Source organism: Seriola aureovittata, chromosome 1, assembly GCF_021018895.1.
Source record: "Seriola aureovittata isolate HTS-2021-v1 ecotype China chromosome 1, ASM2101889v1, whole genome shotgun sequence".
Lineage (NCBI taxonomy): Eukaryota > Metazoa > Chordata > Actinopteri > Carangiformes > Carangidae > Seriola > Seriola aureovittata.
The window spans coordinates 9,212,710-9,232,224 of record NC_079364.1 but is presented as its reverse complement, the minus strand read 5'-3'; the positions used below and the strand labels follow the sequence as shown (position 1 = coordinate 9,232,224).

Below are 19,515 nucleotides of genomic sequence, written 5' to 3'. Positions count from 1 at the left end.
ATTTGAACTGAATGTAACAGTGGCACCTCATTGCACACAAAATTTTAAATTTCTCATAACCAAGTGATTGTTTAAGTGATGGCAGTAGGTGCTCAAAAGGATCACTCAACAGTAAAGTAAGTGTTCACTGTTTTTCATACGTTCAGTTTGAGAGAGACTCCGTGCTCGCAGTGTTTGGGACAGTATGTCTTAGGTGAAAGAGAAAAAAAATAGCCCATGTGCATTTTGCCTGCGTGTCCATGTATTGCTGATCCCTTGCTTACATTGTAAGCACTTCATTAGCTACACTCATGATTAATTAACAACATAGATGTGGTAGGACAGCAACACAGATAAGTTGTTTTGTTAAGCAGGAACAGATGAAATAAGTCAAAACCAACCTTGTAGAGAATTTCTAATTCTGACATGATCTGCTTCTGTAATTCCACCGTGATATCCAGTGGGATGACCTGTGATCAAACATGTAGGGGAGGGGTGGGGGGGAAGTACAGCCTTAACGAACAACACTAATAAGCTCTTATTATGATCTAATGAGGTCAGTGGTATCAATGGTATCAACAAGGAAGGAGTTCTCACCTTGACAGCTAAAACCCGCTTGCCGTGAACATGGTACGCTCTAAAGGGACATAAAAGGAGATGATATGAAACAAAACTATAGAAAGTGGTTGCTTTGAATTGAATTTATTTAGATGGAAACCTGGGTTTTTGTGATTTCATTTTCACTTGGTCTTTAAGCTTTCTTCTGAGCTCTGAGCATAACATACAGTTCTGTGCAAAAGTTTTAGACAGTTGTTGTTGGACTTGTTGAACAAACATATTGAACAAGGGTAAACACTGAACTGTAAATCTGTTGCAGCCAACAAAAGATCATAAATTCATATGTCATGTGGTATTCAACAGAAGTGACTTGAGAGTGTATATTCAAAGGAGGGAAGTGTGATGCAATTATACTTTCGGGAAAAAAAACAAAAATGGAAATTGAGTAAATGCAGTAAAACTTGACAAGAACTGGAATGAAAGAAACTGTTAACAAAGTTCAAGTGCAAGGTTCACTCCACAGGGCTGTGAGTTTGTGAGCAACAGTAGAGTCTGAAGTAGTATGACCAAATGTCAAAAGGTCATTTCCCTCAAAAGGTCAGAGGTCACTATCCAAAACCAGATCCAGTCCAGCTCTGTCACTAGCTGTTCCAGACAGAGTTTTGAATTGCAGGTAAAGCAGCAGCCACAGACCGTCCCTGTAATGATTTAATTATCAAAGTCCTTAATGCCCAACGTCGGCTTTAGTTACAGTCCTTGAAGGTTAGTTTACGATGCCTCTGGACCTTTCAACATACAATCCTCAAGGACGAATACTGTGCAACAGCTGTCAGGTGATGGAGATGAGGTGGGGGCAATGTACGTCACACAGGATGACTAGCTTGCAAGCAGGCTCAGTAAATGTGATACCTGGCTACTCACCTGTCAGTTGGCCTTGCAGAGAAAATGTGTATGGTGCAAAGTGTGATTAATGTGTCTTAGATTAGAAGTATCATGTTGCTCTTCGGCCAGACACCTCTGAACTGGCCCAGGCCTTTAATTAATGACACCTATTAGTGCCATGTCAGGTATTTATCCACAGTTAGAACTAACAGTGGTGTGTACCGATGCCATGCTGTATGTGAGCTGCAGCTTACACATCTGTTGAAGTCAAAAAGCAACTACAGACTTTTCAGAGATTATTAAGAGAAAATAACTATAAAAGTAGGACATTTATATTTCAAGTTGTCCAGATAATCCAGTGTAATACTACGTATTCAACTATTCATTCCTCAGGTTTCAGTTGGTTTCTTGTGTGTGTGCATAATGTTATTTTGTTCTACCCAAAGAGTATTAGTGTCTTTCTGATTTTTAAGTGTCATCTTTTGTGACAGCTCTTAGCACATTAAGGCTGATGGCCTTGTTTCCACTATGATGTTTCGGTCTTCCTTTAAGCTACAATCAATATCAGTTAAGCATGACTGCTGCCTTTTAATTAAGATGCAGATGTTAATTGAAGCAAGATCGTAGGGGTAGACATGTTAAATACTGACTGGGTAGGTAGTGTGTGTAAGGCAACCTGAAAAGAGATTAAACCAAGTCTTCACAACATTAAACAACCTGAAGTCGTCAAGAAGTAGTCTAGATGTGTTGACAAATATACCCAGCCCATGGCTGAATGCATCTAACTGCTACTTAAACACACGAGAAGTGCAGCTTAAAGAGATAATGCTTTCATGTGAGATACCATGTACACAAGTATCATCTGAGTGTTTGTGTCTGTTTAGTTTTTGTGTATGTACCTTAATGCAAAGTCTCACATCTGTATTTTTATTACTTTTCTGCAATTAAGTTTGGCCAGAATTGGATCAAAGTAAACAGCCATCTAGTACGTACAGTACTTTTTCCACATTTATTTATTTATTTATTTTTTTAAATATGCTTTAAAAAAGATTGTAGAATAATATTCCCATAATATAGCTTTAAGCACATTGGGGTCAGTATTATTGTTTAATATATACTGTTCACAAATAGCAGTTCATTTTTATATGATAATAATTAAATGATAAGAACACCATATGTCCAAGTTATATATACAAGGGTTAAGAAATACCAAAGTTTAAACAATGTGTTTTAAGGGCAGGCTCGTTTTATAGCTGGGATATAGTGTGACTACTGCTTGGTTAAAGCTTTATTCTCAGACTGTCCTTGACCACCTCAGGGCAGAGCATCCCTGTATGAGTTACAGTGACAGGCTTGTGACAGCGGGAGACATGGGGACAAGGTTACATAGCCACCCCCCACCACTTCCCCCTGATCTGACCCCAGTAAACGTGCCCCATTGCCTGGATCTTATTTACACTCCAGCTTGCTCTGTAATAAAAGCTCAATCATGCAGTATTCATAGGGCCCCTCTCTATGTCTCTGAAGTTGGAGAGACTGGCCTCCTGGATCAGGGCTAACGTGGTATGTTTACACTGCCACATGGATGATGGGCTGCCTCTCTCTTCCTGACTGTCTCACCTGACACAGCTATAATGGGTCTCCTAACTGACACAGACAGACAGAAACTTAAACACAGACAGTCACAGACATGCATGTACACAAAAGAGCTTGCTAAACATCCAACACATTTGAAGCGGCAATGCTGAAAAGATGAAATAACAAAGTTGAAAGGTTTTGTTTTGTTTATATTCTACCATGCTAAAAAAGTGAAAGTCAGTATTCCTCAACTCCATGAATCTGAAATCACTTTTGAAAGCAGGCCTCTTGTGACTGAGAAAGAAATTTCAACAACACAACTCTTGTTTATTTGGCGTTTTCAGAAACACACTCTAGTCTAAGTGAAGTCAAACAGACGCCTTTTTTTCTTGAGATGGTGTAGTAGCCAGCAGCTATGTAACATTATGTTTATTTTCATAAAGAGGTTCTATGGCACTTGTTCATTGTCACACCAGTTACTACAGGTACAGACAGTAAGAGCGGCACCTTCAGGGATCTGAAGTTTGTTTGAATACTTGTGGTTTTTAATGTGTGTTCTACGGGTTTCACATATCATATTATGTTCCATTAAAATAAAAAAGATTAATAAATTGGAGCACTACTGTGTCACTCTAACCTCCATCGAATACTAAATACTCCATTATTTCATACAACATTAATTTCATTATCATTTAGCCTGAAGCTGTGAATTACTAAAGGTTGTATTCTGAAGATTTTGAAAGTTAATGTATTTTTTAATTTTTTTTTTTTTTTTTTTTTTTTTTAAGTATTTTCTTCACCCAGGTTTCAGATTTAATTTCTTCAGGCTTAGATAATTTAGCCTACTTGTTAGTGTGTCCATAAACAAGAAATGTACAAATTACTTCCATAACTCACAAGTTTATTGTTCAAATATTCAACACCAAAGACAAAAGGCTTTTAAATTGTATTCATTTCTATCTACATTGCCCTTTGGGGTGTTAAAAGAAAAATAGTTGCAGTAAAAGTATATTTTTTATATTATGGAAAAGTGAGTGTGACTTTCCTGTATCAGGACATTGTTGCTAATTTAACAAACAAATTATCTCTGTGTAAACACTGAGTATCATTCTCTGTGAACTTTAATAATACCTGTGCACTAATAAACAACATCAGCAATGACTGAAAGTAATGTTAGAGCAGTTGAATACATCAGTAGCTCGGGATTGGCTAGGGAATCAACTGGACATTATAACCTTCAGGAAAGTAGGATTTACTGCAGAGATGTTGTATAAAGCTACATTTAAGGAGTAAGGAGTGTTTATAGTTTAGCATATATAGTACAAGTCATCTCCAAATCAAAGCTGATTTACCTATTCGAAAACCACAACAGCGGGTTTACCGAGCTGAAGTACCAAATGGTCACCACAATCCTGATCTGTTTTCTCTTTTCAGAAGTCAAAGTAAATCTACCAAAATAAAAAAACAAATGTGAAAGCGTCCGGCATGAGAAAACCAGTGAAGAGTTCACTCAAAATGCATCTGATATGTACTGTCACACCAGTTGTTGACTGCAATCCCTTGCAGCTAGTTTGTATGCATAATCTGAAAAAAAAAAATCAAAAAAATCTAGATTTAAGATGCTAGGTTACCACCAATTAACCAAAGATATTTAGTCCTTCAATATACAGTCTAATCAATGAGGTAAAGAAACTAAAATCAATGGAGAAAATGGGCTGAGGCAACTAAAAGGACAACCATGGGTGTCTAAGTGGATGTCACCACAGCCGGGCCAGTGTGCTTGTTTTAATTGCAATGCTAGATCCATGAGTCACAAAAATAGCCTTTGTGTCCTTGTTATTGTATTTATAAGCCATGGAGTCAGTTAGATTGGTGGACAAGATGGACCTCTGAGAGAGTGTGTAATAAAAAGCAAAGGCTGACAGTGATGGATGGCTAGGTCAACGTGTGGCTATGGAGAGCTGAGGTGTTGGTAACATCCAATTGAGTCTAAATGGCTCTGGGTCATAAATGGGCTAAGAGGTTAAAAGGTGGGGATCCTTTGGTAGTGCTTTTCAAACGTGATGAGCCTGATATAAGCTGGAGCAAAGAGTAGAAGCTGAAGAGAACTGAGAATTGATTTCTAAGCGAGCAAGAACCCTGTCCGGGCCCTTCAGTATTTTTAAACCAATGGTTAATTTCCTGCTCAATACAGCAACATTTGCTTGGTATAGCTGGCCTACCTAACAAAGGATACCAAAATACTAATTTTCAATGGTTTTTGACAAAAAGTATGCTGTACTTGCAGAAACACATGCACATGTGCATATGCAAGCATGATATTGAAAACATGGATTTGGCTAATTTACCATGAATATATTTGCCTATAGTATTTTGCTGCTGAAATAAACACTGTCACTGGCATATCATCATCATCAGCAGTTGCTGTTATTAAAAATTAATTCTTAAAGTTGGCCAAAAGACAAATTAGAGGGCAACGCATGTCAATGGAGCGTGACGCATCAAAACATCTGCACCCACCGTTTTCTAGGCAAGCTCACACACTGACAGTGGCTATCTATATGCCATGCTCATTGTGTGCTACATTAAATGGCTTCAACTGATACAACAGTATATGATGCACGGAGCTAGTGAGCAACAACTTCCATCCTTTATGACTGTGTCTGACTATTGGACGTTTTTTGTGATGCCTCTTTCATCCAAGATCTATGTACCATGTAAAAGGACCAATGGCCAGAGCTACAACAATATAATCCAATGTTGCTCTAATGCTAACTTTGTTAGCTGAGAAAAGTGACATCATAAAATCCCTGCGTTTCTTACAAAATAACAGGTACATCAGAGTAAAAGGGCAGTTTTTTTCATGTAGCATAAAGAACAAATGGTTTTATATTTTGCTATTTTATTAAAAGGAATTCCACTGTAAACACAGCTGACAAATACTGTTAACATTGTAAATAATGAAGAAATTAAAATATGTTGGAGTGAATTAGACTAATACATTATAATGTAATGCCATTTTCTTTCTCTCTCTGTACAGAAACAAAACACAAAGGTTGTGTGCAACAGTGACTGAGATGGAGAATGCATTATGATAATCCTTCCAACCAACCTAGACTGTCCACATTTTCATCACTTTACATACCTGAATGGACAATATCATTTTCCTGTGCAGACTCTAAAGAAAATCCCACAATAATAAAGCTTTTGTGAAGAGTCTTTTGATGTACTTATTGTACCACAGTTTTTGTCCTGTAAAGAGAGTGCGAAGAGTTGAGAGGATTATAATAAGTTGATTGGAATTCCTAGAATTGTTAAAGTAAAAAATCCAGCTAAACTCAATACAACACAGCAAAGACTTCAGCAAGTCACCATTCTTAAGTGGCCGACTAATAACCTGTCAATAACACATCAAAGTCAATGTCAAGGTAAGAGCCGTTTTTAATATTCGGATTTTCTGACAAAATAATTAAAATTAAAGAAACAGAAAGGCAATTAACAATGTCTTAAAGATGATGTCAAGGGCACCCACACAATTAGCAGCAATTTTGTTACAAATTCACAATTTTGAGTTTCCTCTTGCTTTAATGACCAGTTTACTTATCAAGACGCAGGGAGGCTGAGAGCACAAGCTTCTATTGTGCCTTTTCTGTTGTATTTGGTAGACTGGGAAGCAAAAGACCAGTTTTACGCTGTGAACCTGACATCAAAAGTCTATGATATTTTTAGCCATTTTAAGTAAATCTAAGAAAAGAAAAGCTTTTTTCACTTATGAAAATATAGAAAGATTTTGTTGTAGTTTATTTTAGGCACCTCTTTTTTGTCAACAATACTGTGTGGAGATTTAGTCGTTATTGTTTAATGATTTCATTTTTGTCTCATCATCGTCTTGTTTTCTTCATGGGAAAAAGATTATAATAATATTTTGTCACACTTCTCTCTAACAAAATTAACATTATATACTATATACTAATCTGCACAGTAAACTGCTTTGCACTTATATACACAATAGTATATAATAAATCAATATACTTAACCATTTTATACTAAATGATGCAATAAGGGCGCCACAGCATATCTAAGTGCCACCTTAGAATTAAAATGCCAATTAAACTTTACAGAATGACAGTAAAATGCTTTTTCAAAAATTCAGTGTGCTTACTGACTGTTTCAAGTATATTCTGTCACTTTAGCGTGAACACTACATACTTAAAAGCTGCTTAGAATTAGTGTGTAGTATGAATTTGGGACACAGCATGTGCTCAGGAAAATGCTCAAAGGGCTACATCTTCAAGCTGTTGAAAAGTAAGTCTGGGCTCCTCTGTTTGCCCTGATTATTCTGACCTGAAAAAGCACCTATGAATTGATTAACATTTTTTAAATCTTAATTAAAACCTAAATAAGTTATCCAAATTAAAATGGACACCACATAAAACAACGTGCAATAACCTGGCTGATTTTTTAACTGTATTTTTTATCTTCTCCTTTTAACCATAAAAATTTCAGCACCAAAGCATATGGATTTTATGCTGGGCTAAATTGACTGAGAAAATGTTGGCCCTGCAAAATCGAGCTCCCCCAGTGCTGTGTAACCATTTCTTGTACCAAACTGATCAGGAACCTTATTCTGCTACAACTATGAGAGATTGGCTCTTAATGAAACAGTAAAAATGTTGTTGGACAGACAGGGGCGAAAAAAAAAAAAAGAGTCTGCTGGATAGGAAATTTACTAGGTTTGCTGGTGAATGTGTGAGGCATACCACTCCGTCAAGTCAAGGTTAGTCTGAGCAGTGATCAATACTTCAATCTCAATAAAACAGCTCAATAGCTAAGGATTGATGGGAAGGAGGAAGCACAAGGTGCGGAAAAGAAAGATAAAAGGAGCAACACAAATGCCAACCTTGTCATAATGTTAGCAGGACAGTAATACATTTGTCTAGCCAGAGAGGACGGAGCTCTTCCATCCTGGTAGGTAATATGCTGTACTATAGACCGATGAAGTCAACTGCTGTCATACCTTACAGCCCCCAAATCAATACCATATATTTGCAACCTTCAAACCAGAATAAATAGATGAAGGTACAGACACAAAGCAGCCTGACAGATGTCACACCAAACACTGAGAGATAAATGGACAAATGAAGGAACAGAGGGAGGGTCGTGAAGAATAGAGAAGCCTTCACAGAATCCCACTGCAGAGGGATGTGCGCAAATATGTCATAAAAACTGAGCAGAAAAATTACGAAAACTCATACTCATTGGTCTCAAATTGGACCCTGACACACTGACCCTTCATATTTGCACTGTACATAGAGGTAAATACTTACTTGTAAACTGTGCCTCCGTTTCCATGGCCGAGCTGCTCTTGATAATGGATATCTTGGGCATTTATCTACGGAGCAGCAAACACACACAGGTATACAATAACATGAGACCATAACAATACCATAACATGGGAGACATGTAACTACAGAGAGAGAGGGAGTGAAAGAGAGATTGGGGGGGGCGCAACATTGTCACTGGAGGCTATAAACAAGACAAGCATTCAGGTCACTCCAAGTTCAGCTACACAAGGAGAGAAAACATGGAGACATAGGGAGGAGAAGAGGAGATCAATACAACATTTGCTGTCCAATTTATAAAAGGACATTGTATTTGGGTGAGTGGGACAGTGACTGATGCAGAGTTTAATGATGATTTGTTTGCTGTCGTCATTCCACTCTGCTTTCATAAAAAGTGTCAGTGGCAGGTGATATAATGCAGCACAAGCTAACATGACTGATCTGAGCAAAAGTTTCCTCCTCTTGACCATTACCAGTCAACATTTTCCTGTAGGCCAATGAAATTCCTCTGAACAGCGCACTCAAATAATCCTGTAGCTACAATTTGTCTGAAATTACATACTTTAAATTAAGTGTTAACAGAATAAAAAGACTAAATAAATAACTAAACTAAATTCCTTATCCTCACGTAAGTGTGGAATATTTATAATTAAACTTGATGGATGCTAAACATTTAATTAATGAATATATTTTCACAAAAAAAAATGTTGTGCGTATCCTGTTCTTCACTTTTAGATCGATAATTTCTAAGTTCTTTGAATCTCTGCTGTGAAAAAGTTGCTGAGTGCCACGTGTATATCTACATATTTTTGTTCCAAATTTTAAATACATATGTTAAGGACATGTCAAATCCTATCACCAAAAATATTTACATATTGACAACTATGACACAAAGACTTCATTGTAAAAATGAAAAGAATAAAACATTTGTGTGGTCTGATACCTATTTGTACTGATGTGATCAATGTGAGGCTGCTAAAACTAATTTGAACAGCCAGAAAATGGCAGACATTGAAACATACATGTAAGCATGACACATGCACATTTCCCACCCATTCACCTCAACTGATTTGATAACATGGCGAGAGGACAGAGGTAAAGAGAATGAGAAGAGATGGGTGAAGGGAGAAGGAGAAGGGAGGGAACAGCTCTATTAGTTCACTATGTTACAGAAGAAACCTGAGAGGCTGCTGGCTTAATTGTCTCCCTGACACACTAGCCACTGTGTGTTTGCGTGTGTGCGTGCGTGTGTGTGTGTGTGTGAGAGAGTCTGAGTGCGAGAGACAGAGAGTGTGTTTTTGTAAACGAGAGAGAGACATGACGGTAGCAGGCTTGATCCTAGCAACCCACAGACCCCTGCTCCCAGTGCAGAGTGAAGAGCCAATAACCAGATACACTCTGTATGACATGCCCACAGTTGGCATCAAAAGAAATCAATAGTGGAGCCAACCACCAGTGAGAATGTGCTCTAGTGAGTGGAAACTAGGTGTGAGAGCAGGCGCAGTGAGATAGCAGTGATCAAATTCTACTTAAACCAAAACACAGGCTCACCTGGCCATTTGTCAAGATCCTCTTCAGCTCAGCAGATGATTTTTTTAAGCTGCAGGAAGGAACACAGCACAGTTACACTGACGCAAGTATCACAGACATCTTTCTACTCTTCTATCAACCAATCAACTGAAGTTTATTTCAGGTAGCGTAACATGCTCCTCAAGCCCCAGCAAGCTCACCTGTTGTTGGCCATGGAATCTGGAACAGCATGAGTACAGTCATTGGCTGGGTTAGGTCTTGTATTAACCTGAAGGAGTGCAAACACATACACACAAATGTGAAAGGATACACACACTCACACACACACATACATACACAGAGACACACACTTAGCGGTCAAGGCCAAAAGACAGACAGGCAGACAGACAGACATATGGCCAGACCCCCTAATGTACAAAAAAAACACAGGCTCTCAGTTCAGCCATGAGGTTAATTGGCTTTCGTAGAGAGAGAAGTGAGGCAAGTAAAGAAGAAAGAAAGAGGTGTCCACATAGAGGAAAGGAAAGGATGACAGACAGCAGAAGGAAAATGAGAGGAGAGGAGAGAAGAGGAGAAGAGAAGATAGGATATATTTGCATGAAAGTACAGCAATATGTCTTAACATTAGAGGAAGTAAGACAGACAAAACAGATTTAGGCAAAGACGGGAGTAAAATAAAGTCTAGATATTAAAAATGTCATGCCTCACTAGGGACATTGTTCTTTGCATCTATTCATCTGCATCTATGTTTACGCCAAAGATCTCTGTACTAAACCCAGATATTGAACACAAAAGGAGAGACAAGACCCTGTAAAGGCGATACTAAAAATAATTCATTTAATTGAGGTCAAAAGGCCGGTGTGTTGGGTCTACTAAAGCACAGGGATTCTCTCTTTAATTAGTGCCCAGGAAGACCTAATTTAAACAGTGCACAAGACACTCTCCTTAGCCAATTACTTTTATATTAAAATGGGAGAAAAGAGGGGAAAGATTACCAAAGGACTAAAGGTTTTTGGAAAATATCATCTTCTCAAAACAGACCTCTGACCTTAAAAAATACACTGACACAGTTCAGTAGTTGTTACCAAAGCTCCTCAGAGGATACATTAAATAAAGCACTTTCCGTATTCTGGCAGGGGTGGGGTAATTTTATTACTGAAATGGAGATGGATATAATATGGATCATCTGGAGAGATGAAGGAGGTGTCAAGTCATTTAACCCATGATAATTAGCAATGAGTTTCAATAGCAACATATGCCCAGCATAAAATGGGAAGGTCTGTGGAAGGCCATTTGTAAATGGGAGAGGGGGGCTTGTAATGACAATTTCATGGTTGAACAATAACATCTTCTTACTGCCTGACTTAGGTTTTGTTCTAATCAAAACTGATGTTCATCCTCTCATACAGAATCAGAGAATCGTAATACTCTGGGGGGGTGGGGGGGTGCGGTCCAGCATAACACCTTGTTCTTAAATGACTATCCCAGCATAAGAAACAAGAATACAGGGAGAAAGAGGAAGAGAGAGATGAGCCTGCCACAGCCAGCCATCGCTATACATAAACATAGACAAGGGGAGCAAGAGAGTGAGTGAAAGAAAAGGAGAGCCTTGACTTCAATTGACATTTCAATAAGTGGAACACAGCGTTACCAATCCATTTGCCTCAACTTCCCTCCCTCCCCTTCCCTTGTTCTCTGTGTAAGGCAGCTGAAACAATTATTGAGATACGTACCTTCAGGCCATGTATGTTCCGGATCCCTGGAGTCTTGCCGGCTGAAACAGTAATTGACTAGATTGTAGAACACATCACTGGACCATTTACAAATGTGCTGAAAAGGAATCAGTCCTTTATAAAGAAAAAAAGATGAAATGAAATGAGGGTTACTCTGAAATTAGTTGCAGACAAGAGTGATTGAGATGTTGTGCTCTTGAGACAGCTGGTGGTAGGTAGGAAGGGAAAAACAGAATCACAGAGTTAGAGAAAAGAGAAGGAAATACAAAGACAGAGCGAGAGGGAAAAGAAAGACAGAATCAGACAAAAAGAGAGCGCCAGATATAGAGTAAAAGCGACAGAGACACTGAGATATTTCATCACTTTGCCCTTGGGGTCCGTTAGTGATTATGTATGACTGGTGAGAAAATTATATGAAGATATTGAAAAGGTATAGATATTGAAAAGAACTTATAGTGAAAACCAGCTTAAGAAGAAAGTGCACAATGCCAGAGATCTGGGCAAGGTTTAGACTGAATACAAGCTTGCGGTTTCAATGTCCTTGGAGCAAAATAAATGTAGATTTATAAATGACAGTCATCACAATAACAGAATGAGCCACTGAATTTTAATGTTGTCCAGAGGGTGCATTCTTATTTCTAGCCACCAAATGCTCCCCTTTCCTATTGTTTGAACACAGCACAAGTGATTTACCCAAATTTAACTATAATAGTTTCCGATTAGGAAAGTGTGAATATTTTTATATATTTAAATTGTGCTTGTGATTAATTGTCACCACATTCACTGCAAAGATGTATTGAGCCTTTCAGCATTTCCAATCCATGATAAACTGTAACATGTCACTCTGTACCTCTTGGAAAAATCTGGAGAGGGTCGGGCAGCAGTCCATTCATGCGTTGTTCGTTCATTGTGTTGCAGTACTAAAGGGGAAAAGAGAGTCATATAGTGTGTTGTTCTCAAACAGTTGAGAACAATGGTGGTTTGAAGTGATTATTACACACTGGAACTATGTTTAATAAATAAAGAATGACTTCAAATTTGAATAAAAATGTTAACAGAATATAAAAAAGCACAATCCAACTTAACAACGTAAAACAGATGAAACAAAGCCTTGGTAATTTTACTATTTGACTGTGCTCTGCACTCATACACAAAAATGTTTATTTAAATGACGTCAGAATTAATCCACAGTGCTCCCAAAAATGTGGGCATGCTGTGCTGAAGTCTGTTGCCGATGAGGACCAATGCCCTGTGGGCTTGTTCTGAAGGAGTGTAGCATTAACCCTTTTCTCCTCCAGGTCAACAGCTCACCAAACACTCATATCCTACAGGACTAACACGTGCACACACACTCTGGAGCCTCCCAGACGCTTGCCAAGGCAATGCAATAATTGATGTTTCAGTTAACCAAACCATCTGTTAAACTGTGAGCGTATGTGTGTGTGTGTGTGTGTGTGTGTGTGTGTGAGAGAGAGAGAGAGAGAGAAAGAAAGAGAGAGGGATTGTGTGTTTGTGTGAGTGTGTTTTTCTCCCCTCCTTTTTGAGACTTCAAACCAACAAAAATTAACACCAAGACCTCACCCAAGACATAGTTAGACACATTTAGAGATGCATGTCTTTATGTCGCCCACATGTATATTGGGTTTCATTTACAATCCAGTATGAACTACCAAGTCATCACGGTGATATGTAAATTTGCTCTCTCATGGTGGGGGAGGGAGGGAGGGAGGACGAAAGGACTGGCTTGGATGGGAACGGATCAGAATGACTCCCCAAGTGGCACAGCTGTTATTAAAAGGCCTATTTATCACTGTCAGATCCCTCCTCGCTCCAAGCCCTCTGCTCTCGCCCTCCAGCGTTCTTACTGGGCCACATCTGAACAATGGGCCTGATACCAAAAAGCGTGTTGTGTGTGTTGGGGGGCGGGCTTCATGTACCTTTAATTTTCCGCTCAGCTAGCTTATTGATTAAGGCTGCAATTACCACCTAATCTGTAGTAGGTGTGTTATTAAAAGACATTCTCCATTGTTGGCCAATAACTAAACAGTGTCCGATCCCAAATACCATCACTCAGCCTTAAGGGACAAGTGGGAGAGCGAGAGCAGAGAGCGGGCCTCATCATCATTAGCAGACTAAGGGGAAATGGGAGTAAGAATAGTAGAATTAGAGCCACTACCTCCAGGGGGAGCTGAGCGAGGAACGGATGAGGTCACGTTTTTTTTTAGCACCTGACACAGGCCAGTCTTTAACTTTGAACAGGGGCGTCTGTCTTTCAAGGTGTCGAACAATGATTAGAGATGCCTCGAAGACCAGTGGGTCTCACAGGAGCATGTAGCAATCAATGTTCTCAGTGAGGGGGGGATACTTTTCACAATAAATGCCCTCTGCAGACTGATGTTAATTAAGTGCTGAATTTGAGCATTAATTTTGCTCAGCAATAAGGCGCATACGTTTTTCGTTATGCAAAGTTAAAGCAGGGATCTTGAATACGAAAAAAAAAAAAACATTTTGTAGTGACAGTATATTTAAAAGTCTGGTTATACCTAACATTTTAACTAATTATCACAAATATACAAACACATGCACACATAAAGCAACCATGAGAGACTCTAATGAATTATCCCACCTTTCACCTGACATGCTGGTTTCCCTTAATTCCTATTAATTTCACATAATGGTTGTCTGCTCACCTGGAATTAATAACACTAAAGCAAAATCCACTGGGGTCTCTACGGAGGCCAAATGGCAAACGCAGCAAACAACCACAAAAATCCTCTGAATACAAATGCAAATGACTGCTGAAGTGCATAGCATAAGACATTTAAAGTACTCTGCTAGTGTAAATTATATTTTAGTGAGCCCAGTATTTTCCAGGTGATCAGCAGCTTTTCGTACACTTGGCCGTCCCGTGAGAAGTAGAAAACTTGGCTGTCCCATGAGAAGTAGAAAACCATTACAGGGCTTCTGGATTTGTTTGCCAAAAATTCATTGCAGAAATGGCTTTTGAAATTCTGTGGATGAAGCAGTGCAGTGTTGTGGATACTAAATATTTGTGCTGTGAGGTCAGGGTCATAAATTAGTATGCTGTTAAAACATGTCACATCATCTGAATAAAGAATGAGCAAGTGTTGGAACAATAAGCTGCTATTATGCATTAAAAAACTAAATAAAAATGTATATCTATTGAAGTCTGTTCTGCCAAATAAATACACAGGTATAGTGGTGACTACCGCTGATATTTGGTATGTATTAAATTAATATTACGATTAAAGTACCATTGTGTTTTTGTTTATTATGCTACCTTAAATTATGCATTTATATATTCCCTACATCTTTATAATTTACTGTAGCAGCATTTTACTCCCAAATTAGATTGTTAAATTAATATTATGATGAAATTTGAGCACGCAATACACAATAGTGGTATTACCAAAACATCCAGGATAGGAAATTCCTGAAACCTTATTGGTAGAACAGTGCTTTGATTTTCTCGACAGGACAGACAGCACATCATGGCAAATTGCTACAAAACCTAAAAAACATTTCAGCACGACTTGTGAATAATGAAGCTGGCTGAGGTCAATGCTTTTTCCATCCCTGTTTCACAATGCTCTTTGGCAAGACAGCTGTCTCTTTTTGCTTAATCACCCTGCTACCCTATGCTACTTAATGATTAAAAAGCAACCACAAGTGAATGCATGATAAAAATGGACAAAAAACAACGAGTGTAAATTGTGCCTATGGCTCTAGCAGCATCATTGTGAGCTGATGGGGGGTAAAAGACATCCACAGATGAAAGTAGATTTTGAACAATTCTGCAGCCCAGGGGGGCCGCTCTTTAATGAGGCAAAACTTTAAGTACTGAATAATAAATAATAAAAATTGACAGTTCATTTAGCTTTCAGTGTACCTCGTAGAGAAACCCATTACACGCCATTACTCTTACTGTCCGTGGCATGAACAGTAAGTATAGTGGAATATGAAAATGTACTGCACTAGGTTGGGGAGCTGAATGGGTAGTGGAAGTGTGTGTGCACATGATTGTGTGTAAGTTGCTGAAAACTACCAATACACTGGATTTACCTAAGGTTTAATACAAATAGATGAGATTTAATTGTTTCAAAAATACTTAATAAGTTGCTAAGTTACAGACCAACACAATGTCAGTGTAGAAGTGGAAGCAAGAAGTCCATATTTGTCAATCCTATCTAGCCATCTGATTAAGATTTTGCTCTACCAGACCGATGGCACCTCTTACAAGTTTTAGCAAGTGTAACTTTTGTTTAAAGTTTGACTTTTATGTGCCAAGGTTTTAAGATGTCTGTCTTTTATGATGTCTTTTTTTCCACTAAAGATGAGAGGCTCTTTAATTGTGCTGCACAAAGCAAAACACAAATACAGGATATTTAAAAGAATTTCTTGGTTACTTATTGATATGCCTTAAAACAATCTGTTTCAGAGAACTTTACAATCTGTAAAATATACAATACTCTATATTCTTAAACCCTTGATTTGGATTGGAGAAGCTGCACAAAACCTTTACGTGTTTGCTTCTCTCCTACTCTCTGTGCTCGCATATTCAGTATTTTAATACTGCTGAATTTGGATTGGTGACTGAAATGCAGTCCATGGAGACTACATGTTATCTTCCAAGCCATTTCCAAACTGCATCAATTCATTTTGAAAGAGCAACGGCCAATGGGCATACTCCAACTGAGTCACATGGCATTCTGATGACCAATGGTGGAACTATGATCACTCAACTCTATCACTCACTAACTCAATCAGTCAGTCAGGGACATTTTCGATTATAGGGCTGTCCCCTGCTGTTGTGGTCCAGCCAGAAATGAGAGAAAACTTAGAGTGGAGTGAATGCCGGATACACACTGTAGACAGAAATGGCAACAGTGAGGTCTGACCTTAATGTGAAAGGTTTTCATCAGAGCTACTTTCTAATGAAGAAATAGCCCCCATGAAATCTGTTGCAACATAAAAATACAACCAAAAATGCAATTTGTAGGATGAATGTCTGACATGATGAATTCAACAAACAAACAAAAAAACTTTTAATTTATATACTCACATATGACAACATGGCCTTGAGTTCTTCATCGCTTCTTACAGTGATTCTGTCTCCCACTTCATCCTCATCTAAAAACACAGAAGCATGTTAAAATTTGGATTTTACCAAGACAATACAACTTTTTTTATTTTGCTAATTAGCCATTAACACCATAGGCAAAACTCAAAGAGGAACATGTTTCTGTTATAAACTGTATGAGATAAGATTAGCTTACAGTACTTGTTGTATAGCCAATATGCAGATACCACAAAATGTAACTCAAAATGAAAGTTATTTCATATTTTATCAATGAGTGATAGGTAATACTAAATTATTTGTAAGTAAAAGTGTGATGTTAACAACATTTTTGATTCATTTTTCATGCATGTTATGAAAACCTTCAAAACAAAGTCAACCTAAGTCACTCATTTTGAATATGTACACATCAAATTGAGGAGCAAAATGAAAGAAAAGCTGCATTACAACTAAATAGGAAATTACTTTAATTTGTCAATAACTGTGAAGACGTGTATAACATCACATGCAACATAAGACAACTTACAAAGAAAGGCGCTAATACTTTTGCTATTAATAAGAAGTGTTTTTCTGCCTTCAAAAAATAAAAAAAATAGACTGTTACTTTTGTCAGGATATCATGAATTATCGTAAAACCAAGTATAAACTATTGTATCTTCACCATATTTTATCCACCAACTTGTTAACATAACAATTACTAAGACTGACTATAAGCATCACTATAAGCTATTTAGCATTAATGCTTAATGATTAAAAACTATTTTATGGTGGGAGTTATTCGTTATGAGAGATGTGAGAGTTATTTGAGAGGCAGACACCAGAGGTATTCTTACACTATTTCTACTTGAAAAATTATGAATGAGAATGAGACGATTAATGGATTACAAAAATAGTTGATTATTATTAATTGATTAATCAACTATTAATTCCAGCTCTATTCAGGACCTGAAAAGTACTATGATGTATAATAAGCTTTGTAATTCTCCAAGTTTAATGCTGTGTTTAAATAGCCTGATTCAGCAGTAAAACAATACAAACTTTAAACAGACACTTACATTCAAAGGCAGTGACAGTGGCTTCAGGCATGACATCTCTGATTGCGACCTGAAATGTTTGGTACAGTGATTTATAACAGTCAATGGCATAAGACATACGAGTTTTAAACTGTAGAAAGATGCAGAGAGCTTGTCACGATTAAAGAAGAGACACAGACCTAATTACATTCCCAAATATTAATATTTAAGCTGAGGTCACAGTGTTGTAAAACTAACTTCACTGTTTTACTGTACCTTGTTTGGGCTCAGACACGTTCAATTAGAAACCGAAACTCTCAAATTCAAACTGTATGTATGTATGTCATTTCACTGTACAGCTGTTTTTAAGTGAAAACTTTTAACATGAAGTGGAATAAAGGGGTATGGTTAGCTGGCTCTGTAGCATTTTGAAGACTCACCAGCAAGTCATTGAAGTTCAGAAGAGCTGGACAGTCGACGGACGAGTCCATGTCCCCTGACGGCGTCTTTATACGGATCACTATTGCCTCGGTGTCCATTTCGAAGAGGTTATTTAAATCGAGTATGAACATAAAGAGGCAAAATTAAGCCTCATAATAACAGTTGGCTGGCTGTCTAAGCTAGCTAAACGAACTACTTTCCTGCAGTGGTTTGCTAACGACACATGCTAGTATCCTGCTCAGTCCAAACACTTGTGTTAAGTGATGCGAAGATTTAAAAACGTTAACCGTTGAGCTCTGTCACTGCCGACACCGGAGTCACGACATAACTGCATGAGAGGTTTAGCTTTAACTGTAAATTTGTATTTGTCCGCTCTCCAAGGCAAAGTTTGACAATGTATTATCTGAGATATTTAGCCATGCAGCTAGTTTTGAGGAAGCCACAACTGCAGCGTTTCCGAATCAACATCCGCTCAGGGCATTTCAAAATAAAAGACCTCCATCCCTGAAGCAACTCTAAACATTGGTGCTTTTACTATCTAGTAAGAGGCCTGGCATACAGTAGTACTGCAAATGTTGTATTACTCACTATTTGGCAAAAAAATATGATGACATGTATAGTAAATGTAGGTTGATTTTCCACTTAACCAGCTGAACAGGTCTGCATTCAAATCTACTTTTAAAAAATCTCAGTGCTGCATATTTGCATTTTTTTTAATTGCTATGTAAAACCAATTATCTCAATTACAATCTGACCTTTTGATTCCCCTTTAAAAGGAGAAATGGCCCAGGTTTCCAATCAAGCCAGTTAGAATTTAAAAATGTTTTTTGTTATATGCTGTGTCACATTGTTTGACTGCCAACTACTAATATGCTGTAAAATTAAATAATAAATTCAAAAACACCTTTTGATGTTTTATTTAATTTATTGGAATGTGAACATATTCTGACTGTTGGATTGTGAATAATGTGATTTGTGTCATTGTCGTCATTATTCACTACTGACAAAACCAAAATGTCATCATAGGTATGAATGTGATTCGGACAAAAAAGTGTTAGATTGAAAAGCTTTGCAAAGAAAAGTGCACAAAGGCAACGCACTAGATGTGTCTGCAACTCAGCCTTTTATACTGAATTGGAATTATTGAACGCTCCATCAAAAGAGATTGTTGCCACATTGGACTGCTTTTGCTGACACTGATGTGACATCAAGTTTGATGAGAGAGTACAATATTGACCATACAATAGCTTTCTGAGGGTATAACGAGAGGGTAAATATTATTTATAAATTGACCTTAGATTACTATTCAGAATGTTCAATCAATATTTCATGTTTGTTACATAGCTATAGAGATGAAAAAC

General features: G+C 37.8%; 1 protein-coding gene across 1 annotated transcript in view; it reads right to left on the bottom strand.

Annotated features, from left to right (window-relative positions):
• Positions 1 to 18,607, bottom strand: part of map2k5 (mitogen-activated protein kinase kinase 5) — a 52,455-nt gene extending 33,848 nt beyond the window's left edge. Inside the window, exons 1-10 of the mRNA XM_056378855.1 lie at positions 18,154 to 18,607; positions 17,756 to 17,804; positions 16,686 to 16,753; positions 12,453 to 12,522; positions 11,603 to 11,643; positions 10,070 to 10,137; positions 9,891 to 9,939; positions 8,325 to 8,389; positions 577 to 616; positions 381 to 449 (exon numbers count right to left, since the gene is read on the bottom strand). Of these exons, the coding sequence (XP_056234830.1) occupies positions 381 to 449; positions 577 to 616; positions 8,325 to 8,389; positions 9,891 to 9,939; positions 10,070 to 10,137; positions 11,603 to 11,643; positions 12,453 to 12,522; positions 16,686 to 16,753; positions 17,756 to 17,804; positions 18,154 to 18,285 (651 nt within the window). The 5' untranslated portion in view covers positions 18,286 to 18,607. The remainder of the gene's footprint in view (positions 1 to 380; positions 450 to 576; positions 617 to 8,324; positions 8,390 to 9,890; positions 9,940 to 10,069; positions 10,138 to 11,602; positions 11,644 to 12,452; positions 12,523 to 16,685; positions 16,754 to 17,755; positions 17,805 to 18,153) is intronic.
• Positions 18,608 to 19,515: the final 908 nt, after the last annotated feature.